Source organism: Simochromis diagramma, unplaced genomic scaffold, assembly GCF_900408965.1.
Source record: "Simochromis diagramma unplaced genomic scaffold, fSimDia1.1 OVJJ01000131.1, whole genome shotgun sequence".
NCBI classification, from domain to species: Eukaryota; Metazoa; Chordata; class Actinopteri; order Cichliformes; family Cichlidae; genus Simochromis; species Simochromis diagramma.
Genome location: NW_024387200.1, coordinates 5,774,486 through 5,799,734, shown reverse-complemented (window position 1 = coordinate 5,799,734; position 25,249 = coordinate 5,774,486). Strand labels below are relative to the sequence as shown.

Below are 25,249 nucleotides of genomic sequence, written 5' to 3'. Positions count from 1 at the left end.
ATAAGTTAGACTTGCTTGTACATAAGCACCACTCTGACACACATGCAGACCAGTACTTGTTCCCATATGTGAGGAGGGGTGTGGGGGGGGTTGAGTAAAGGAAGGAGGGATCAAATAACTAAGAGTCACACACAGCTACACACGACATAAAGTCATTTTTCAGTGATCAATCTTCAGTGAGGAATTCTCAAATAAAGTAGAAGAGGTGAAAAATTGTGACTCAATCCAGCCAAAAAAAAAAAAAGACCTCCCCAGACCGTTACCTCGATGCTGTGTGAAGGTGGAGTCATGGGGTGGAGAGAGAGAGAGAGAGAGAGAGAGAGAGAGAGAGAGAGAGAGAGAGAGAGAGAGAGAGAGAGAGAGAGAGAGCTAAATGAGGAGAGAGCGAGAGGAGCTTGGCACCCAAAGAGGACAGATATTCGCCTGGACTGACCAACCTTCCTATTTAAGTCTTGAATCCTGTTTTTCGTCCTCAGAGTAAAATCTGGAAATGTTTTCCTGCACATGTGGAGTTTAGCAGCTTGGAACAGGTAAATGGTGTGGTGGCACCATTTTTTCTTTTTTTTTTTTAATTTCAGTGGAACTAAAGACTTTTACCAGATTTTAGATACCTTTCTACATGGATACTATTACATTTTCTCAACTGGATATTTGTTTTTATTAGTTTTTTCTTATCTTTTTTTTTCTTGTTAAGTTGAAAAGCAGTCTGGGACTAAAAGGCTTACACCGGAGCCCCTTTGAGCAAGAGTTAAAAGTTCACAAACAATTTAAGAAGAATTAGTAAAATAGTCTGCCTGCTTTTTTCACTTCCTTTTCTTTTTTTATTTAATCTTTGTTCATTTAGACTGAGATGTTTTCCAAAACAGACTTGGAAGTTTTGATAACCAGCATAAAATCTTGCAGCAGTGGAGAAGAGAACGGAGTGGAGTACCAGCTTGGAAAATAGAGACTTATTGAAATTACATAATCAAAAAAAAAAATCACCCAGAAGGATATCTTGACATTTTTATACCTGCGCTGAATAGTTTGGACACTGTGCAGGGACACCTTCACTCTGGTCTGTGGAGGGCTTCCCTCCCTGCCTTCTCAGGCAATCTTCACCCCCAGCAGCATGTCCCAAGCTCCGAGGCTGCCTCTAGTCCTCCTCACAGCACACTACCATGATCAGATGGACTGCTGGAGGGAGTAAGGCTGCCTCTGCCTCGTCCTGCTCCAGGGCTGGGTTAGGGGCTCGTTCAGGCTCTGGGGCCACCTTCAGACTACGGTCATCAGCACTGCTTATCACCCCAGCTTTTCCTGTACTAGTCACCCTGTTGGTTTTTTTATTATCCCTGCATGAGGCTGCCTGCCATCAGTTCCACCGTGACACAGATAGGGTCTCCAGCCCACGGACTCTCAGAGCTCCAGTGAACATTTCTGAAGCTGAGCTGATCTCTAGAGCCAGAGCCAATGGGGGCCCTGTGGGTCGGACTGGGGGAGCACAGGGGAGGCATGTGCGCAGTTACAATCATCTACTAGGGGACATACGAAAGAGAAAGCTGTTCTCTTTCCAGAGGTTTTTCCTGAGGATCGATAAGAATGGAAAAGTCAATGGAACCAAAATCAAGGACGACCCCTTCAGTAAGTAACCCTTTCAATTAACAAAAGTAGGTAAAGAAGAGTGAATCAGAGCCAAGAAGTGATCTGTGTGACCCTATCCAAGGCTCATTTAACCTGAAATATTCGAATTAATTTTACCTTTTAAATTGTGAGTGTGATATCAAAACTTTTAAGCTCTATAGCCCAAACCTTTGCCTTTGTTTTGTATTAGTATATCAAATGTGACAAAAGCACCTGATGAAGTCTTTAAGTGGGACATTTCTAGTAACAAGAAACCATATTCAATGAGAACTTAGATCCTGACAGTTTATTTAAAAAATACATTCACATCTTTCTGTCTATCTGTATCTATATCCTATGTAACACCAAAGTAAATATGTAGATTGTACCTATAGAAATATAACTTGTGCTGCTACCTGTAAATGGTGAGTTTAAAGGAAAAACGTGATCCTTTCATGTTACGCGAATGAACCGGTTGGCAGTTCATTCACTGGTAGTTTGGAGGAAGCAATCCTAATTTGAGTTGTCTTTTTGTTTTAAACCAGACATCCCACTGATATCTCTCCTGTCTAAACACTCAGCACAATGATGGTAGCTCTCAGATGGTCTAAAAAGGAGCAGGAGCAGATAACCCAGCCATTATCAGGCAGTCTTCACAGCCCAGGGTAAACAGCATTGATAACATCCATAGAAAGAACAGGGCTGTGGCAGGGGGAGGATATGAATGTCCAGCTCATTGATACTTTTAGACCCTTTTTGCTTCTCTTTGGCTGTTTTGCTATGACTCTCCCACTCAGATTGCCTTCTGCCCGCCAGCATCAAGCAAATTACACACCCTCAGTCACAGATCAGACATTTGTTTAAAGCAGCTTGACGTCCTCGCTCAGAGAAACATGTCTTTAAAGTGATTACATGTTGTATGTTTCAGTGTATCAGTCAGTAAAATAGCATTCTCATTAGTCTCCCAGCATTCCCACTGAGCAACGTGTGTGTGCCTATCAACCAGCAGGCAATCACATGCTCCGGTGGGTGTGATCTTATGGTACCCAACAGCAGCACATGTGCTCAAACACACACACACACATATATCCCACTTAGTTGTTGTTATATACCTTTTTTTTCTCTCTGTTTCCCAATTCCATAGTAAGTGTATCCCGAAGTTTTAATGTTCCTCTTGGGAGAGCTAAACCGCACTTTCAATCAAAGTGACTTTGGGGGAAATGGCACAGGAGGCAAAATGTCAGGGGAGATGTTTGTTTTGACAAGGTCATGACAGAAGCAGCTTTATTTCCTGACCATATTACACCGTGATGCCTTTACTGTTGCTTTTGTTAGCAGTTTCCTTTAAGTAGTAAAACTGAAGTGGTGCAAGGAAGTCTGGTGTAAAGTCACTCTAAAGTTTATGTATCTTTCTGAGATAATTTATCCCTCTGTCTTCCTTTTTACTGACCCACAAATCCACTTCCCCCAGTGCATTGCTTTTTTCAAAGGTAAGTCTGAATTAGCAATGAATTGAGGTTCAGGCAGGGAGGTGAAAGTGAGATTCTCTAGAGGTACAAAGTCATGAATGACATGCCTGAATATTATTGTGGCCACATCAAAGCCGTTCATCTTCAGTATATCAATGGTGGTGCCATCACAAAGCTGTGTCCTAAGGGGGTCTGAGGACACTGTATGGATTATGTGCCCACATATCAGGTTCACATGGTAAAGAATACTACACAACAGCAGCTTCAGTCTTCGCTCTAGCCCCTGAGGCTAGACATGATCCCTGGACTGACGTCCTTTGTAGACCCTTGATGATCCCTTGAAGTGACAAAATATCACATTTTCTTTCCAAGTACTGGAAAAAAGTTTTTTGAAATCAGAAATTGAAATGCAAAGGCACCCTACATTTAAATTCGTCAAACTTTAATTAATTTATCTAAATTAATTTATCTACAAGCTGTTTTGGGGGGGCTCCCTGTGGCCCTGCAAGGAGCAGCATGCCTCCCACAGATTTATGGGGATGCCAGTGCAAAACTGTCCCACATGGTTTTCCAACCCACTGTGAGCCTTTGCTGAGGTTACAGAGAAGCAAGGAGAAAAGGAAGGCAGATTGTGTTAAAGTCAGCTAAGTAGCTAGCTGCGTGGCCTAAGCACAGCAGAGTTGTCTTAAAATGTAAAGACATCTAGCAGCTCTGAGTAAAACATTGCTAAACAAGACTCAGGGAAAGGCTTTGTGGTAATAAATAAATAAATAAATAAATAAAGTTTGGCTAACTATCCATGGCTGTGATGGTGTGAAAGGTTGAGCATGTAAAGACTGTATGTGTACTTGTATTGGGCCAGTGTGTGTGTCTATGTGTGTGTGTGTGTGTGTGTGTGTCTCAAGAAAGAGGAAGGCTAAAGGAACCAGGCCATGTGCACAAGACAGTTCTTGGCATATCCTGTGAATATTGTATAAATAATTTCTTTAAATATAGCAGCGACCTTTTACTTGAAAAAAAAAAAAAAAACCCAGATGGTGCTCTTATGGAGGTCTGAGGAGGGAGATGTAGCCCATAGCTTTTCTCAAAGGTAGTAAAAAGGTTCCTTTCCATGTAAATACACTGAGTGTGGTCCTTATCAAGTGTTATTACTTTATTTCCTGATTTACGCCTCACTCTGTTCCATTTTTCTGCATGGAAATGATAACAATCAACATTTTAATCCTGACTTATCTGCCCAAATACTGCTCTATTCAAAACCAGAACATCTATTTTGAAAAAAAGAAGTTTAAGAGTGAGAAAGAATAACAATGCTAAGCTGCAAAGCACATATTCTTTTGGCTCCCCGCTGTGGAAAAACCACTGCTAATTCTTACTGGCAACATCTACCTCCATTCCACAAACAACGCACCATTTACTGCTGTAACTCCCATCAGAGCGTATCGAATAAGCCACACATTAGGCGCAAAAAGCTTGCAAGAGAAAAACTGCTGAACCTGGCTGGCTTACTTTAGGCTACATTTTAAAAGGGGTTTGTAAAATAAACCCCATACGAAGCAATACTATCCCATTAACAGCGTAAATAAAGCTAAATGATGAGCACATTTTCCCACATTGGCAGCCATGACCTTATTACTTCCCTATTGTGGGTCTACATAAGCATTTAGCCTTTCAGCACAGAGCAGTGTAGGGAGATTTTGTAGTAGTTTCACAGCCAAGCTGAGTTAGTGTGTTATATGCAAGTGCACATTCACCTGCTTCAAAACAACTGTGCATATGTGTGTGTATGTGTGTGCTTTTCCGTGTGTGTGAGTGAGTTAGTGAGTGAGAGAGTGCATTAGTGCATGTGTGTATATACAACCTGTCTCGCCCCTGCCTCCGGTGGCTTACTTTGATCAGTGATCATTACAGCCTTTCTAATCCTCACTCCACCCCCAGTCTCACTGTCATGGCTCCTCTGTCCTCCTCTGTTCTCCTTCCTTTCATCACTCCCATGTTTACAGAGCAGCCAGAGACTGCCATAGATTGTCTTACATCCTCACTCCATACCCGACATCCGATCCCATACAGAAACCAGCTCTTCTCAGATCTTCAATGACCGTTGTGTCACAGTCCCCAACACCGCCTTGCAGCTTCAGACCTCACTGCCCTGAGGTGCCGCTGTTTGAACTAGAAATTGATACAGTCAAGACCTCACGGACGAGGAGAGAAGCTGCTGTATATTTAACAGAGGGATTGTTCTTTTGGGCACACCTGCATCCTCTGCTGTCCACTCAGGTCCAAGGCTGGCAGCCTCCAATCCCCCCCCCCCCCCCCCCCCCAGCCACTTTGGAGCGAGTCTGACAGTAGAGCAGGGTGCCACACAAACAGTCATCAGACAGAGGAGGGGCCCCTGGTCTGATCAAAGGATGTCGTTGACTTTCTGGAGTTCACGCCCCCACTCTGTGTGTGTGTGTGTGTGTGTGTGCACATACACATATGGGTGTTAATTGGGGTAAAATGACAACAGCTCACAGGAAGTGGGAAAAGGAAGGTAGGGAGGGCGGCATGAAATCAAACATCCCATGGGAAACAGTGGGGTTCACTAACACACACACACACCGGCATGAGATGAGACAAGTGGGTTCTGTGGTCAAAGGACACATTAGGAAGTTATAGCTCTCCGACCTTTGATACTGAGACCACACAAATAACAACAGCTGTCTACAGCAAAAACACATCCATTTTAGCTGAGGTATAAATTAACCTCCCCTAATAGTTTACAATAAACCTGACGTATTTGCACAGGGACCTGGAAAGCTAAATACCAAACTCAACATAAACAACCCGAGAAATCTCCGGGGGGAATCCACCTATTAATCTTCAGACCTGAGCAGCTGGAATCTTTTATACAGGTGTAGGCTGTAAAGGAACTTTAAAATATCAGAAATGAGAAATGTGCCCAAGAATAATTGTAACCTTGCACAGAAATCCCACACATTCCCCATGTAAATGTCACAGAATACAAATGCTGGTACTCATTATACTATTACTGAAAAACCTGTGGATTCCTCCAGGTTTATATCTGCACTTCATGTGGGTGGTTTGTGACCGCTGCCAGAGTGTTAATTCTTCTATACTCTGCTCCACAGCATTTATTCAGTTGTTCATGACATAATAGCATGCCTACTATTAATGTTGACACATATTAATGTCACCTTCTTTTTGCTGATCCCCAGGTATTCTGGAAATCACATCAGTGGACGTGGGAGTGGTGGCCATCAAAGGGCTAAGCAGCAACTTCTATCTGGCTATCAGCAAGAAAGGAGAGCTGTACGGAGCGGTTAGTATCCGAGTCAGAGGTCAATCTGGAAGCTCCAGAGAGAGAGAGCTAGTGTTAGATTCTTCAGTCCTTATCAAAGGAAGCCTTATCTATAGTTCTACAACTGGTGGGTCAACTCTGAATCACAACCAGACCAGTGCACACATGTGAACCACTGAGAAAACTATGCAGCTTTAAAAAGGCGCACAAATCACCCACACAGAAAAGCATGCAATGTAGATTCGGAAGTAGTAAATAGGCACTCAGACAACAATGCATTTTGCACAAGATAATAATCTGCGTTTTGTCTTAACCTCACACGCCAAGTTTATAACACTGCAACATGATACCTGCTTTTTTACAGAGAGAGTTTGGTGTCGACTGCACCCTGAAGGAGCGGATTGAGGAGAACGGCTACAACACGTACGCATCAGCCAAGTGGAAGCATGGGAAGCGGCAGATGTTTGTGGGTCTGAACGGCCAGGGGAAGCCGATGAGAGGAAAGAAAACCCGAAGGAAGAACACAGCCACACATTTTCTTCCAACTGTTGTGTGAACCTGTGCACTCGGCTGGAGAGGGACAATATGAAACTCTGAAAATGTGAGGTTTATAACTCTGAAAAGTGAGAAATCTCTCATTTGATTAAAAAAAAAAAAGGCCTAACACTGTCATGCATACAAGTGGTCTCTTCTTTTCTGGGAGATGGTGTTACCTGTGTTTTCACTGGCACAGATGCAATGCTTATTCTTTTTTTTCTTTTCTTTTTTTTTTTGTCTGTGCCAAACAGTTTGCAGCTGGACTAAGTGTGTGATGTGGACACAACCGAAGCTACTGTTTCACTAAATAAACTGTAGTAGATGCAGAATTATCTCAAGATGTTATTTATATCCATATTCTCCTGTGAGACACATAAACAGAACAGAAAATGTTCAGGATGTGGGAAACAATCAGTGAGTCCGTTTATCACGGCAGCAGGAAATAATAAAGGATAGAACACATTTAAAGCAAATGTTCGATACTTAACCACTGTGTTTTTGCCTGAATTGTAATGATTTATTTATTTTGTGAAATATTTAACTGAAGGGGAACACAAGCATTTCTTTGAATTCTTTTTGTTTTATAAGAACTCTATTATGTGAAAAATAAAAGTACCATTTCTCCCCTGCAATGCAGTGAACGTTCCTCTGTGGTACTCCAAAGACTGGGAGAAGTGCATTAAAAATGGTAAGGTTTACCAGAAGTACTGAGAGACCCTGGTAAACATTCAAGTCATGGTATTCTTATCTGGGTCTCTGAGGTAGGAAAGAAGGGACAAAAGGCAACCATTAATTCCTAGCCAGATATACCATGTGGCAACCATTGCACTAATGATTAGTGCACAAACAAACTGAAAACACAAGACCAACCCCAACAAAATGGGAGGGGGGAAACTCCCCTGGTATGGACTGTAGATGTTGACATCATTTTCTAATATCAGACCATTACTGTGGAAGCTGCAACCTTCTCCAACTGCAAAAAGACTTGCTTGGTAAAGATAGCTGGTTATGAATATAAAAATTGCTGCCCATGGGTTTGTATGGGCCTTGGAAGAGGATCTGAATGTATGCATGTAAGAAAGGAAATACAAAAGAAGTGCATAAAAAATATATGACCTGTGCCTGACCACCCACTTCCTTCAGTAATCATCTACACACTAATCATAAACACACTAATCAATGGCAGCTGCCTCAATCCCAGATCAAAAGAACATAGGAAGAACATTAACACCACAGGCTTCCGGACCTTGTGTTCTCTTATCCTGCCTTTTAAAACAACTATCTCTGGATGGGCATCAGAAATTGGAAGATTATAGGAAGACAGCTGAGAGAAAGGCTTCAGAAGTTTTCCTTTGTCTTCAGTCCTAAATTCATTCAGCTTGGTGTGTGAAAAGAGACCGGAAGGAGTGAAAACAACAAAGGCGGTCTGATCTATAGCCTTAGTATATTGTCCTTTAATGGCTGTTACTGCGCTGAGTGATTTATACTGAGGAATGCTGCGGTGCATTCCACCAGTAAAGACCAACCGAGCACATCTCTGCACCCTGCACGGCCCTGTGTGCTCTCACAGGTTAATTGAGCAATATGGTGTGACTATTGAACCTCTGAAGCCAGACTCACAATAGTGTCTTGAAGATAAACTATAAATGTTACCTAAACATAAAGATTAAGAAGGTGAAATTAGGGTGCAACTTTTGAACAAATACAAATACATACATACATGTCTTGATCCCCAACTTCATCCAAAGACTTCAAATGTTTTAAAGGTGATTCTGAATGGACTTAAACCATATTTCTTTATAAGAACTAAAGCACGGATATGCACTAGGAGTTTAATGACACCACATACAGTAGCATTTTCTTTCTTGATTTGTCCTTAATTGCTGTGCATGACGAGATAAAGATGCAGTCAAATAAATAACAGAGGATTTGACCTACATAATGTGTACTGCTGACCCCAACCCCCACTGACTTACCCACACACAAACACACACAAATCCAATTCATTTGTCATCTTCTGCATTCCCTTGTGAATGTTTGAACTCTCTCCAAAACACTGGCACGGCGAGGGAAAAAAACGGCAATAACACAAAATAGGCACAGTAATCTTCTATCAAAGCAGGTCTCTGCATTTCTGGCACTGGAATTCTCTGTGGAATAATGTGATCCAGCTTTGAGAAACAAGTGGAAAATGACTGGAGGCTAAAACAACTAATGAATACTTACACCGAGATGTCTGGTAGAACACATGTTTGCAGCGGGCAGCTACTGAGTGAGCTTGGGAGAGGCACTTCTGAGGGGGTTGTTCAGGTTCACAGGCTTTCCTCTGGGATGGATAAATAATTTTCTAGCATTTTAGATCAACATGAGGCCCTTCAGCACGTGCTTATTGTGTGCAGACAACCACGTTGTGACCACAGTATTTATTTGGAGATTGTTTGTTTGTTTGTTTGTTTAAAAAAAGACCAACAAACAAACAAACAAACAAACAAACAAACAAACCAAGCATGAGTTTATGTGCAATGAAAATTTTCATACAAAGTTTTGGAAACATTTTTTCTCTAAATGCAACTGACGCCAAAAACAAAACTGCAACTAATTATAGATAATTAATTAATGTCTACGAAATTTCAAACATCATCACCTGAATTCCTGGTAATTATCAGAAAAAGAATTTGTCGTGGAACTTGAAGCCTGATGTGGATTTTTTTTCAGTACATATCAAATCTGATGGAAAAAAGTTAAAAGATATTCATATTTCACACAATCCTTCTTTTAGTATAAAAAGAAAACACGTCCAATTTTCGTACAACAAATTGGACAGTGTGCACCTCTACATTCAAAAGCATAATCGCTTATGAATGCGAAGATTTCTCCTATAATTTGTTAGCATTTTTGTCATGGTCACATTAATATACTGGTAGTATATTGTGTTCATTTTATTACAAATATAAGCAAATAATATGATTACTCCCTCTACTAACATTTTCACTGTTAACTAGAATTAAACTGAAAACTAAAACAAAGCATGACAAAACATTTTTGTCATTTGAAATAAAATAAAAAAAACCTGTAGTCTAACTAAAACCATATGCAGCTCTTTGTAAGTTTTGTCAGATTTTTCAATCCATCACACATGAGGAGTGTAACAGGGCGGCCTTTCACAGCTGGATTTACAGTGAGGCAGACCAGGAGGTATTTTTTCACCACATAGCTCTCAGGACATGACAATCACTCATATGTTAAGCCTTCTCACAAAACAATCACCCTGTCTAACGGCAGCTGGCAGCCTTAAATACTCTCAGCTGTCACAGGCTAAACCATTATTCCATTAACAGGTGAGTTCTCAAATCCCAACCTTCCACCACGTTATATCATCAATTTCAATAAATACATATAGACATACATTTTGGATATGTATTGAATATGTAAATGAATAAATATTTTACATTTTACCCTTAAACCTTACCATTATTATAGAAACACCAAAAACCCCAAGCACAAAGATTCCCCACACTCCCTTCACCAATGGCCTCTCCTGGTACCTTTAACTGGTATCTGCACACCTGGGGAAACATTTGCCCAAACATCCTGGAGAGGACACGGGAAGGGAAGGTGAGTCATCACATCTCTGTAAGTGACTTCTTTGTACCGCCTTTACCTCTAGACCTTGCACACATTTGCGTTAGTTCTCCTTACCTTTTGCTCCCAGTAACAATTATTTTCTCCTCACAGACAACCGCCACATTTCTTGATGAGGAGCAGCTGTGCAGGACCTGGAACAAAGTCTACTGGCTAATTATTAAAATACTCAATAAATATTCAATAAATAATTAAACTTCTTGTATGCAAATGTTATTGATGTGCTTAAAATGCGACGCTAAATAAAGTGTAAGTTAAGGTGTTTATAATAAAGTGAGAGGTAGTCCTAAAGTGCTGTGCAACTTAATACAAATAATTGTAGGAAGGGGGGAGTCTTCCTTACAAGGAGATTATCATATTTAAAATTTTGTATAAATATCTGCAATTGAATGAGTTTGTCTTTGTAACTCTATTACTACTGCTACTAATGCTGACATTAATATTCATAATCCTTACAAAATTTAACAAAACTTGACAAGTGGAGGATGAAAGAAGGGATAAATAACATATATGATAATTCTACAGCAGATGAAAAGCATCTGAAAATCAGGTAATTAAGAAACAAGAAAAAATCCAGCAAAGACCTGACACAGGAACAAAGTGATCCATCTGGCCCTTCAGTTGATCCAAATACTGCTCATCGAAGCCTCATCAGCAATGGTCTCGGTGCTTTCTGGAGCACATTCTTAAGAAGGTGAAACTGGGAGAGAAGGTTCAGGCATGTCCAACAGATCTGATGGAGTAATAATTTATTAATTTCAACTTTTGGATTTATTAGTAATAAATCCAAAAGTTGAAAATTTCCTTTAAATTGTCATCAATATGTAAAGAGGAACACCAAAAAGGAACATAATATCAACTGCAAAGCATCTGATTGGCAGCGGCTCCATTTTTAGGATGACGATGACCCTCCAAATGCTTCTAGCTTTGAAAATCCATCATGGAGTCTGGAGAAATATTCCTAAAGAACACTTAAAGTCTTGCTTAAGAGCGTTCGTGTTGTGTGAAGAATACAGCTGGTGGTGCTAAATATTGAAATAATAAATATATATTCCAAGCAGAGTTGTGCAAATTTAGTTTTTCTCATTATATAATGGATTTTCATTTAAATTTGCAGATGTTTTATAAATGTTAAATATATGTTTCAAGGCCTTTGTGCAGTAATCCATTAAAAAAATACATTGCTGTGTTTAAGCGTTAAACGATCCCGTGCAAGACGGTATTTATTGCAGCGCCCACTTCCACTCCGTGCCACTAGAGGGAGGCAGATTTTTTTATTCTGGATAATCAGTGACAGCAAGTTTGTTGTTAAAGGAAGTGGCCGAAAAAGTTATGTAGCATTACACACTGATACTATCCGATAGAGAAAAGGCCACCATGAAAGAGAGATAGGACGCGTTTTACAGTAAAAAAAAACACAAGCACTTGCCGCTACGCACGGAAAACGGCAGCTGGAAGGGCGACCGGAACATCTTCGTTTATATCAGATGCTGTATTAAGAGCCGAGGCTGACACCGAGCAGTCATGAACGAGAATTTCGACCGAGCTCCCGGAGCAGGGAGATCCCGTAATTTTCCAGCAGACCCCGGACTCATGACAGGCGCTGGGGACGCTGACAGCAAGACCCCGCTCTTCAACCAAAGAGAGCCGCTGAGACAGCCGCGAACAACTCCTCCTTTTACCGAGAACAGCATCGGCTCTGTCAGCGACATACCTGATGGAGGTACGGAGCTGTCAAACAGCAGCTCAGCTAATGCAGCTAGCTGCTTTCAGATTCGGGTATTTGTAATTTTAACTCAATGGCAGGGAGACCTAAAGCACAGAATGTGTTTGTTTGAGTGTAAATATTATCTGGTTGACATTTTTCCTCTGGGGAGCGCTCGGTTGTGATAAATCTGGAGTTGACATTAGCTAGCTGCTAAGGGAAAGCTAACCTTAGTGCTTTTCGGTTGGGAAATCCACGCGTTTGTTGGATTTCATGTGATCTTAGGCATCATCTAAATAAAGCTCGCACTTAGTCAACTCTGTCTTACTCAGGTTAAACTTGTGCTTGTACTTGTAGAGTTGGTTTAGCTAAAGTTAGCCCACCGTCAGCGCAAAAGGAGGAAGAACTTGGCACTGGGGAGGGAAGCAACGATTTAAAGAAGCTCACGAGACTCCGTAAACGTCCAGTTTTTGCACAACTAGAAACCTGGATCTTGTTTCTTAAGGGGTTACTTAGTAAAGAGGCTTTCATGAAATTGTCAGAGGACCACACTTTACAGTAAGAGTAAGTCGGCTATCATGAATGTAAGTAATACTTGATGGAGGAAAACGCAGTAATAGTCATCTAAAACCTCACGAACTATCAGAAATACACGAATGGTGCACAAATGACAGGGAATGAGGTCATGAAGAATCCGTAATTCATATTTGTGGCGCTTCAGATAAAGTGGTGGTTTAGTTCTTATTGAAAAACGAGTGGTTAGCACCTTTTCTATGTTGATATATTTGTTTCCATTGCTAAATAGTCTTTAATCAGCAGGATTATATATTAAATAAAGAAATGACCTTTTTTGCAAGTATCTTCATAAGTCTGCGCTGTACCTACTCTGTAGCCTACATTATAATCAATGCAGTCCTTTTGTGGACAGTTAAATATCTTTATACAATTATTACATTATACAGGATGTCCCATAATGATGGCGACACTTTAAATTCAAGTATCTTTGGTAAGAATAATGATGTTAAGTGCAAATATTAAAATTTATTACATATTCTTCATATTATCTAAGATTTATGAATTACCTTCCTTAGATGGTCACCAGGAAGAGAACATTTATGCACTTTCTCCCTTTTAATCCAAACACAGCGTCGCTTAGCATATAAACTGGAATGGATGCAGTCTCTCTGGATGCTTTGTTTTACCTCTGCAGCTATGCAGGATTTACCTGAATGCACACTTTCCCTGAGGTAACCACACAGGAAGTAGTTCACTGTGGATCTGGATAACCACTGAATATCACCGAATCTCAAAATTAAGTTTCTGCCGAATTGTTCTGCAAAGAAGATATCAGATACCTGTCAAATTTAAATTGCCAGTGTGTAAATACACAACATTTCAAAGACAGACAAATGAACGTGCGCTGGTAAATTAACAATAAAATGTGTCCCATCATTATGGAACATTTGCATTCACTGCAGATTCTGCTGCCCTCTTGGCCAAATAGCTCTTGGAAAAAAAAAATACATTTTTACTGTCAGTGAGACTGAATAAATAAATACATTAAAATCACTTTGCCAAAAGCTGATTGTAGTGTCTGCCTTCAGGAGGTAATGTTCTTTCTGCATCAAAAGAAGTTGTCATTCGTCAGGGATATTTTTGAGAAATTATATAATACTTTTTTTGTCAGACAATCAGGTTTGGGCACTACACACCAGAATCATTTACATATTTTAAGGTCAGATTTTTCATCAGATAAATGAGTTTTGGCATCCCAGTGTTTAAATTGAGGTTGGGCTTCTCCTAAAACACAGTACACCTTTTAATAGTGCAAAGTTAGTTCTGTTGAACTAACAGTAGACAAAGACAGTACCATGTCTTGGTCTTTGCTGTTGTTGTGTTGTTACACACAGCTAACATTCATTTCTTGTGTTACGTTTTTGGACAGTGCTGCGTCTTATATTACCTGTTTTATTTGGTGGTCTAAATGTCATGTCAAATCTGTGTGCATGCTGCAAGCAACGTCCACCTGTTGTGTCAAAGGTGTTTAGTATTTTTGTTAAGGGAATCAAAAGTCCAAAAAAAGTAAAACAATGACAGAGCTCATGTAGTGCTATATATTGTCCACTCGTCCAATGATAAAGCTTGTTCCTCAGTGTTACAGACCTTCTTTGTTGCCCCAAAGATTGTTAAAAATAAACCACATTACAGCAGTATTTTTTATTTTTATTTTATTTTTTTAAAAACACCTTTGTAGTCTCCCATAAAGCAAAGCCTGAAAATATTTTTGTTTTTCCAGATTATAGAAGACAAAGCAGACCTCCGCAGAGTCCAAATTACAACAACACATCTGCTTCAAGAGGTGGTAATGATGTGGATTCCATGATCAAGTCATCAAAGCTTTCAGCTAATGCTCCCGAATTTGTGCCTTTGGGATTTAACCAATATGATGTAAGAGAACAGTTTCACACTACACATTAATCCTGATGCATTTTATGGTGATAGCTTTTGGAGTTATTGTTGAATTTTTCTCTGAATTTTCATGTTTTTCTTTCAATTTTTGTATAGGACTCCGCTTACTATGATGACAGCGATGCCTATTACGGCGAACCAACTCTGGCTGATACAGTCACAGACTTTCTTGGCCACCTGAGTTCCTCGCCAGGGTCCTTTGAGTCAGATGTTGAAGACATTACTGGTATTCTCAATTCCTGGGTTACCACTGAAGAGTTGTTGAAGGAGCTGGTGGAGCTGATCTACACACAGGTTCAGTCTTTAATTTTAGGCAGTGTATAATATAATTTAAAACCTTTAGACACATATTTACAAAATGCATTTACAATACATGCAATTTTGTAAAGGGGGCCTCACTAATATCTTTGCCTTTCTTTTTATTGCAGTCCACTTCTATTCCAAACTTCGCTTATACTGGTGCCAGGCTTTGTAACTACCTTTCCCATCATCTCATAATCACCCCGGCAAGCGGCAACTTTCGTCAGCTCCTTCTGAAAAGGTCTTTTTCCCCCCTCTCCTTCTGATTTGTATGTATAAAATTTGGACAAGCTCCTATGAAAAGTAAATCAAGATGTATATAACCATTTTTAACCACTGCACTGGGCAGGATCAATATAAAATAATACAAGTTTATTAATTGTTATAATACTGGCACTCTCCATCTCTGCTTGTTGTAAGTAATTAGCTGTAATTAAAGATGGGAATTTTATTTTCTTCACTATTTCTGCAAAACTTTTATTTTATTTTATTTTTACTTTATTTTTTTTAAACCAACACTCCAAACTATGGGGCCAGACTTTTACCCTGTGACCTGCCTGGCATATAAATGTAAGAGTTAATAAACATATGTAAGGTGTACAGCACCACAGAATGTCACCCATAGATTCAGTTTGTGACTTCAACAGTAAGAATGTTGTCTGTTACAGATGTCAAACAGAGTTTCAACAAAGGGATGCAGCTGTTCGTGGAGAGCCAGAGACTCAGAAGAAATTCCACTCGTATGTGCTGTTTCTGGGAGAGCTGTACCTACATTTGGAGGTAAGAACTCAGAGTCGCTGCAGTCTCTCCTTTGGATTCTGCTTGTGTTGATAGCTGGGAGGTGTCTGCTTACCCCAGTGAGTCTTTTTCCTATAGTAAGACTCTATTGTTCAAAAGAGCATCTAGTGTTAGTAGTCCTTGGTCTGTTCTCAGCCTTAGTGAGCCTTGCGCAAGTGTGCATCAATCAGTTCTCCATCTGCTGCGGGTCCTGGTTTAGAGCGGCCCTCTAGGTTGCAGCAGAGCTACAGATCACAGCAAAGAAAACAGTTGCTAGCTGCAGTCAGAAGAGGTTAGTTTTCAATCTTCCTGATGTCAGGAGAAGAGACTTTTAAGGCAGCTGATATAGACACGTTAACAAGCAATCTGGGCAACATCTCAGTAGGAAACCACAAGTATGGAAATGCAGGTTAGCAGTGACAGAGCTTTCAAAGTAGACAGAATGAATCGGCCATTAAATTTATAAATCCATCGTGTTTGCTCTCAAACAGATGAAAAAATGCCAAAATTAATCACCAAATATAATTTGAGTGTTTGAAATGCTGCATAGCTTAGTGTCTTAGTGTATGCAAGGTTTTCTTTTAATAAGCAGCCTCACTACCTTCCTGGCAGCTAGTTAGTAATCTTGTCTTTGGAGCTAGGAAGGAGCATCTCACAGTGTAAGTCCCAAACACCAGAATACTGACCAGATTACTGTCATCTTTTAATTGTGTCATTCACTTTTCCACATGTGTGTAAATCTTTTATCTTTTAGATAAAAAGTGGACAGGGACCTCCAGTTCGAGCACGTGTCCTACTAGGTGCTCTGAAAGACCTGTTGATCAGTCTGTTCTCCAGTCCTGTGGATGCAAATCTCATCTGCGCTGTCAAACTGCTTAAGGTGTCAGAGTTCAGTTGAAAATGTTACCAGATTTTTAATTTAATTTAATTTTTTCAAATCTTTTGATGTTTGTCTATCATTAATGGAGGAAATAAGAATATGTTTTGAATTTGCAGTTGACAGGTTCTGTCTTGGATGATGCCTGGAAAGAGAGTGGAGAGTCGCACATGGGAGAATTAATCAAAAGAATAGAAGATATTGTTCTGGATGCTGCCTGCAGCAGGTGTGACAACCAGTCTGATCTTTTATGTACCGCTTCTTCTTAAATCGAACTTTGTAGTTAAAAAGAAAGACGCATAGTCGCCTCTGATGGTCACATGTGAACACGTTCATCAGGTCATCAAAAATCTTTTGATTTATTTTCGTGAAATATTCATGAAAATGAATACAATTTTCTAAATTTCTAAACTTAGGATCAAGGGAGCATGTGCCATAATTTAAGATTTAGCCGTAAATTGCCATATCAGCTCGATTAGAAAAGTTTCTAATTAATATTTCTTCTCAGAGATGTGAGACAGATGCTTCTTAAACTAGTGGAGCTGAGGTCCAGTGACTGGGGCAGAGTCCTTGCAGCTGCAGCAGCTAGCAGTGCCACACCAGACAATGACCCCAACTACTTCATGGTCAGTTTTAACTGTGGCATGCTCCTCATATCACTCTTTTTGGCTTTCCTTTAATTCTGCATCTTTCACTCCCTCTTTATTTCTTATTTTTCATGCATTTGTGTTTCAACCTTCCAGAATGAACCTACATTCTACACAGAAGATGGCACTCCTTTCACAGCAGCAGACCCAGGTCAGTCTACAGATATGTCCATGCATACAGAAATTTAAAAAATCAGCCCTTCATGTGGATATGCACACATCTGTAGGCAAGGGACTTTTTAAAATATATGTGCGTTTTTAAACTGGCTCTTTTCAAGTTTCTGTTTCCAGTCCACTTGCAGTCCTTTTAGGGATTGTCTAGTAGCGTTTGAGCAGGCTGTAGGTGCATACTATTAAGTTCAAACAGCAGCATGTATTTGCCGAATAGAATAGAATCTTTCTATTAATTGTTCTAAATTTGACCCGTGCACAATTACGTCTGTGTTGTTCAACACATTTTTAAATGTTTTCTTGGCTCTCCTCAGTCTTGTATGTAATTTACATGCTGCTACTACTTTAAGTTGGCATACGATTATGATGCTGATCTTGTTATCTCTATGGTTTTACAGATTATGCTGAAAAATACCAAGAGATGCTGGACAGGCAGGACTATTTCCATGATGTATATGGTGAAAATGGAAATGAAGTGTAAGTACCCACTGTAAATGTAATTGATAAGGATCATAAGGACTTATTTATTTATTTTTGGTTCCCCCCCTCTTATCTTATTTACTGAAGCTTCTTGCTTTGTTAACTAGATACACCTGTTAATTCTCTGCTAATGCATATAGAAATAGAGGAATACATATAGGGAAAATAACACAGAAAAAGTAGAAGTAGATAAATTGAAAGAAAAATACACTTAAAATGCAGTGTGACAACATAAATGTGGGCTTTAATACAAACGCAGATAAAGTATTTGTTAAAAAGCTTCATTATTTTTGGTGAACCGGATTAATTTACTGGTTAATTTCTTAGTTTGACAGTTTTGCCCTCCATAGTCATTCACCAAATGCTGAATTTGCTGAATACAGCATTAGCATTTTTTTATTTTTCATTTTTGTACATCTGAATGCCCTTCAGGCGCACAATTAATCCACACATGTAATGTGTTGCAGACATCATTGTGGTTCTCTTCCCATCTAATATCAAACTCCTTGTTTACTTTGGCAAGTAAGAGTATGTAAACCTGGAGAATTACAAATGTGAGCCGCTAAGTGCAATAATTTGAGTTTTTCTGTAAAAGTATTACACCTTTCTCATACAGTGCGCACACACAGTAACACTGCAGGTGCACTAATTAGCTTAATCTTCGTATCATGTTACCGTGGTGTCATTTAGACCACATTTTGTATGAATTCAACCGTGTCACCATGCTTGCACAACTTTGGTCATGTGATCGGATAGTAGCTTCCCAAGAGAAGTCATGTGACCACCACTGACCTGTGGGCCCCTGAGCTTGGCAGCTGTGTTTGACTGCCCCACAATGCAACAGGGCTGTCCACAGTCTCAGATTCAGTTTAGTCAGCAGCTGGGTGTGAAAGAGGGCTTAACTCACTCCTGCTCCCCCCCCCCCCCCCCCCCGCCCGCTCTTTCTCTCTTTCTCAGAGCTGTGTGTGTGTCTCTCTGAATATGCTTTGAAATGCCAAATACTTTAATGTACACATTTTACTTTTAAGGATCTTAAAAGTAACATCCATGCCTCTAAATCCCTTGTGTTGCATTCACAGATACGACTTTGAGGACGAGATGGAGCCAGAGATAGAAGAAGCTTTTGAGAATTTTTGTTTAGAGTCGGAGAGGAAACGACAACAATGACGTGAGAGCGAAGAATCTGAAAGTCTGAAGCAGGCATATACTGTACTTTTCCCACTCAACGTGCCGGAAGAAAAAGAAAAAACTAGCATTTGATAGGCTCAGATTTTTATTTTACCGCAAGCATTTTAACAAAACGAGCTGTTCATAGTTGCACTAACGACACTGTTTTCAGTCAGTGTTGATTAGAAAAATTGGGACAATCAGTGGGATAACTGTTCAGAAGGTTGAAGAATTTAGACTTCTTTTGACATGGAAGCTTTTTCTTTGTTCTTTTTGAAGTAGCTTCCAAGATTTTCTTTCCTTTGCCTAAACTAAATGCCAAGAGGGAAGTAGTTTGCTGTGGATTTCTTTTTTGTTGTTGTTGTTATTTTCTTAAAGGTGGATGTGTTTTAATCTAATGTGTGCATAATTTGTTAACTGCTAATTAATTCCCCAGTCTATAGGTAGAGGCCAGAAAAACAGCATCACAGAGATGCTTTATTCTGATGTTAAATTCTCTGTAGATGAGTGAGTTGGTTGTTTTACTACGTATTACAGCCTTTATCCCTACTGTTGTGATATTGCATCACACCGTCGATATTAAACACTATATTTTGGGCTGTTCACCTATTCATCTGGCTGCAGCTAACTGAAGTGTTCCAAAGCTCTGTGGAAAGCTGTGCCAATTAAGAAATGTTGTATAAGAAAATATTTAAATTCATTCACAAACTGTGAAGCGAACATTGACAAAGACCTTTGTGGAAAATTCAGAGCTTGAAAACTGAAATCTGCATCTAAATCCAATTGATTTCCTGAATGTACTTTCAAATATATACACATCTTGCAGGTCAGGGTTGCATAACTAAACTGCAGAAACGGACTCCTTGTTATCCCGAGACTGAAAGACTGTTTACCAGCAATCTGTGGCTCCCATAAAACGGAATGTTGTTTTATAGTTTGTAAATATTATTTATAGTATTGTTTGCCTGCAATAAATTCTTTATAATGTGAGACTGCATTTGCTTGATTTGTGTTTTTGAGTTTATAGTTGTTGTTTTTTTGTTTGTTTTTTAAATGCCTTTATTTTATCCATGTTTTTTCCTGTCTCAATAGTAAGTTTTGTGTGGGTGTTTTGTGTGTAAAACACACAAAAAAAAACATTGAAACAAACATTACCTCACATCATTGTACCAAGGATGCACTGGAAGGAGACTGACCTAATGCGGACATCAAGCTGTTGTTAGTGTTAGCTTCCATATTCACTACTGTATTTGTCAACTGGGAGGGACTGTCTGAATTCATGGCTGTATATTTATGACACTTACCTGGACCTGAAAAGACATGAGAATTTTTACTTTGTGTGTATAAATACTAAAAGATATTCCTCCTAGAAACATCTTCTGAACAAACTCTGCCATCAGGTGGTAACTCTGTGTCAGTACAGTACTTGAGTCCACATCAATTTTCCCTAAGGGGACAATAAATCATATCACATCCTATCAAACAACTAGATTTGATCATTCCTGACCTGTACTCATTGGTACGTCATCTGCTGCAACCAGAACAGTGCTCTACCAAACTTCAGAAACATGTTGTGTCATCAAAGTAAAGAGTTAGTCATGAGGCTTTGCCAGTCAAGAAGAATATTTTTTCTTTATATTAGTACAATGTAGCAGTTTCAACAGGGTTCACAATACAAATACTCCTGTTATATCATTTTTTGGTTATGATGGTGAAACAAACACTCATTGCAGTTGTCATTCTGTCAGTAAGAGGTGATGGCTCATAACAATTAGCTAAAGTTCTAGAAAGGTTTAGCTTTTTTCTTATTTGTATGATTGTTTTTGGTACTATACTATTGCTGCTCCTAATCTCTTGAACAATCTGCCCCTTAGAGAGGCCCCTTCACTGTCCACTTTTAAAACACGCCTTAAAACCCATTTTTACTCCTTGGCATATGACACAGTATGTAATATATAAATAAATTGCTTGCTTGCTTGCTATATACACACTAACCTATTTTTTTAGGTAGACTTGCAAGTACCACGGTTGACTCCCTTAGAACTGCCTTAAATCTTCATGCCACAGATTCAACAAAGTGGAACATTCCTTGGAAATGTTGGCAATTTTTTTGTGTATCATTGTTTTGCACAGAGTGAGAAAACAGGCATTAAAAATTTCCATTTGCTCCATGTGTGATTGTTCCACCCTTTTAACTGTCTCCCAGTTTACAGATATGAAACTGTACAATTGTGATTGCTACCATTTGGTGAATAAAGTGAATAATGTTTGTAAAGTGAGTAAGTCATTCGTTGTCAGGGAAGTCCATGAACAACACAACACAACATTTAACTTAAATGAAGGAGTGGTGAGGTCTTTTTTTGTCTTGAGATTTTAAGTAATTGTGCAGACTAATTATTTAGTTTCAGTACTGGCCTTATATTATGAAGCTGAGTTACAAGGAGATGGATGTGCAGCAAATTGGTTGAGAATAGATGGTACCGTGTTTTCTACCAAACACAAACACAAAATGACAGCCTCTCAGTCTCACATCTCTTTCATTTCTACATTTACATTTTTGGAAAACAGGAAAACACTCATACTATATCATTAACCTCGATGACACACCAGAGATATTTTTTCTTGATGCAGTTAAACAGCTATTATGTTCTATGGAAGCATTGGAAAGCAAGTTTCATTCAGAATATATTTTGCATTTCTTTCTTGTCTGTATATTTAAAGCACTAGAGCCTATACACCCTGGACAGGTCACCAGTAACACCTATGGGCAATTTAGAGTTTCCAATTAACATATCCCCACTCCCTGCTTTGGACTGTGGTAGGAAGCCAGAGAACCCAGGGAGAACATGAAAACTCCACACAGAAAGACCCCAGCCTGATGGTGGAATTGAACTCAGGACCTTCTTGATGTGGCGGTGCAAACCACCGTGCCACTGTGCTACTGATGTTGTAGTTAAAGCGCTGTGGTGGCCCATTTACGGAAAATGCAAACCAACAATAATAACAACAACAGTTACAGTTTGAACTTTGAATGAAGCCAGTATTAGTACATACTTTTTAAAATATATTTTCAATTACTAATTCACTGCCATACCAAAAAAGAGAGAGAGAGACTTTCTGGGTAGTAAACAGTTAGCATCTGCCAGTTGTTACCATTTTGGAACAAAAGAAGGAACATTTGCTTTCTAGTCTGCATAAAATGTAATGCCATCAAACAATTTTCTCACTTATCTCACATACCGTTTCAAACTGCTCTGCTAAAAATAAACAGCTCATGAGTACAGTTTAAATTTATGTGTCATCCAAATTTATGTGGATGTGTCATCCATAGAGGAAGCACACTGCATATGGCTGATATCTTACAGTTTTTTACAGACGTTAGGACACATTTCTCAATACTTAGGTCACTTTTGCAAAACTCCTCACACAGTGAGCACAACAGAAGTCTATGTGGGCTAAACTGAGGATCAGTTATCATTGTTTTGGCACAAAATGCATTCAATGACTACATCTCTCAAATTTCATGAATTATTTTCTCACTCAGACACAACAACTGCCAAAAATCTTTGTACGGACAGGACATTTTGCATGTGCTTACATACTGTTTTCAAAACTGTTAAACTTATGGCCAAAACTGTAACATAATGCAAAACCGAATAAGACAGCAAAATTCAACAGCAATATTTTATTGAAACATATTTTAAAATCTAAAAATGCAGTTTAACCAGCCACAGCTGATTCTCATTGTGGATGAACATCTACACAGGTGTTACTCCTTCAATTTTTCAACTCCTTCAATTCTGGCATGCCAGAAGATTATTTCCTAGGTGTATTGCCCTAGATGACATAAGATGTGATGTGGATGGGAACCTGTGGCCAAATGGAGAAGACCGAGTAGATTAGCATTACTATTGTATGTGTATCAGTGGATGGTGTGTGTACAAATTCTTGTATTTTGGGATTACTTAGTGCAAAAAACTAAAAATACATAAACAAATATTGGCGAATTCTGCATGATGTCTGATTCATTCCAGTAACATATATTGAAATTATAAACAGAGATGTGTCCTTGTTTTACACAAGAAAACACTGTGTAATGCTTACATGTTGCTAGTGTTTTTTAGGTCATTGTTTTGTGGGTGACAAAGTGTGTTTGTCGGCTGTCAACCTTTGCTAGTGTTCTGGAAGAATGAGTTTATTTGAGACCTGAATAAAGTGTTTTGGTAGTTGTAGTGCATTTTGAATGTGAAATGAACTGCTTTGCCAAGCTGAAGGTCAGTTAGGAGAATTGTGTGAAGAGTTTTGCAAAAGTGACCTAAGTATTGAGAAATGTGTCCTAGCGGCTGTAAAAAACTGTAATCTACAAACCACTTGCTGCTAACTCATGACTGGCATGAAATAAAGCTGAGAAAAGAATCCCCCTGTTTGCTTAGTGCTGTTTTTTTTAGTTGAAAATATATATGTACAAATCTTGTATATAACTATACATATCTATTTTTGGTCACATGACAGGATAGTAACTTCATCCAGTCACATTTCCAACAGCAGTCTGTGTGCAGTCATTGACTCGTGAGCCCCCTGTGAGCCTGCTGGATGTGACTGTGTGGCTCAAAATGCAACCGGGCAAACAGGACCGGAGATTCCCATTGGTCAGCATTTGGGTGTGAAAGAGGGATTAGCTCTGTGCTACAATCCATTCACCCAGAACTTGCTTTCATTCCTGTATTCATGTCTCTGCCATCCTCTGCATAACATGTTTTAAATTTAATAACTTGTCAAATAAACACAGAAAACAGCAACAAATGTCACATGTCAGAAAATGACACAAAGAGCACTTGCATTTCTGAAATGACTTTCTTTAACTTGGGAAAAATTAAAGATACTTTAAAAGAGTTTAGGAGTTTGGTCCTCAAATTTCAACAAGTGGCTGATAATGTTATGATCTGTGTGCAAGTGCTATAAGCAGGATATAAATGAGATGTGTGCTCAGTTTGTAATTTGCAAGTGTGAAGCAACACTGTGGATATTCATGAAGCTTCAGTACATTGTCTAGAGAAACAAACTAGAGAATGACACTACTGACCTGACTTTAAATGGGAATGTATGTTTCTGGTGGAAAGTTGCTCCTTTGACAGAATTTTAGCGACTCATGTAGAAAGAGTTTTTGAGAATATATTATTTTGAAATGTTTTGACTGTAATCACAGGTGTAGTGGTGCTGGCACAAATATCAACAAATTGTATCTCAAACCCTGGAAAAACACACAATAAAACCAAAACTACCTTTTTATGCCAAGATGTAACAAAGACAAACAAATAAGGAAAGCAAGTTTACGTTAAAAAAAAACACATACGTGTGACGGCGGGCTACCTCATCCTGTGAAACAAAAGGCTTGGCCTGTGATTACAAATCGTCTCCTAACATCCTGACCAACTTGGAATGATTCATGAGCCGCCTTGGAGGGGATTTTCAATGACTCTCCCACACTGCCACATTCTGTATGTGCCTGACAGGAAAATAAACTGCTGGCTCGTCTGTTTCAAGATCCTTCCTTAGATTGTTTAGCATTACTTAACAAATTTAACTCTTTTAAAACCTTCGATACCGCTTTTGTAAAATAATATCTATAAATAAAGGAATGTAGTATCCTGTTAAAGGTGGGACCCTTTAACAGATGCGGTTTTCTTTGTATATATGAGACCGATGAGTCAGTTATTAACTTTGGGAAAAGTTGCACTTTCAGTTTCTTATCCCAGAAAAGAAGCCTGCCCCCTTCCAGGAACGTCGTCACATCACTACTACAGAATTTCTCAAACTTGGCAATTTTGAACTCTAAAGGTGCTCCAGCTCAACAGATGTCTTACATTTGTCATGCTGCGCAAACAAAGGAGGTAAGACAAAGGTTTAGCTGTGAATACTGGTATGCATTGTTTCTTCCAGTCTTTGTGAAAACAACTGAGTAAACTGATATAAATAAAGGAGTGGGTGCAGAAGCCTGTTCCCACAGAATATTTGTTTCATTTGCTTTAGGTCATTTACTGCTTTAGTAGTTTAATGAGCTACATAATGACACTGTCTTCACATTCTTACAGTTGGATCACACCTTTG

The 25,249-nt window shown here is 39.2% G+C and overlaps 2 protein-coding genes across 2 annotated transcripts; both read left to right on the top strand.

Annotated features, from left to right (window-relative positions):
* Nucleotides 1-7,922, top strand: fgf10b (fibroblast growth factor 10b). The gene is made up of 3 exons (XM_040050900.1): nt 1-1,620; nt 6,287-6,390; nt 6,734-7,922. The coding sequence occupies exons 1-3, from the start codon at nt 1,161-1,163 to the stop codon at nt 6,923-6,925; spliced, it is 756 nt and encodes a 251-aa protein (XP_039906834.1). The 5' UTR covers nt 1-1,160; the 3' UTR covers nt 6,926-7,922.
* Nucleotides 7,923-11,850: 3,928 nt separating this feature from the next.
* Nucleotides 11,851-20,138, top strand: paip1 (poly(A) binding protein interacting protein 1). Its single transcript, XM_040050899.1, has 11 exons — nt 11,851-12,271; nt 14,550-14,701; nt 14,819-15,016; nt 15,151-15,263; nt 15,691-15,802; nt 16,554-16,679; nt 16,796-16,902; nt 17,185-17,302; nt 17,420-17,474; nt 17,893-17,971; nt 19,054-20,138. The coding sequence occupies exons 1-11, from the start codon at nt 12,073-12,075 to the stop codon at nt 19,139-19,141; spliced, it is 1,347 nt and encodes a 448-aa protein (XP_039906833.1). The 5' UTR covers nt 11,851-12,072; the 3' UTR covers nt 19,142-20,138.
* Nucleotides 20,139-25,249: the final 5,111 nt, after the last annotated feature.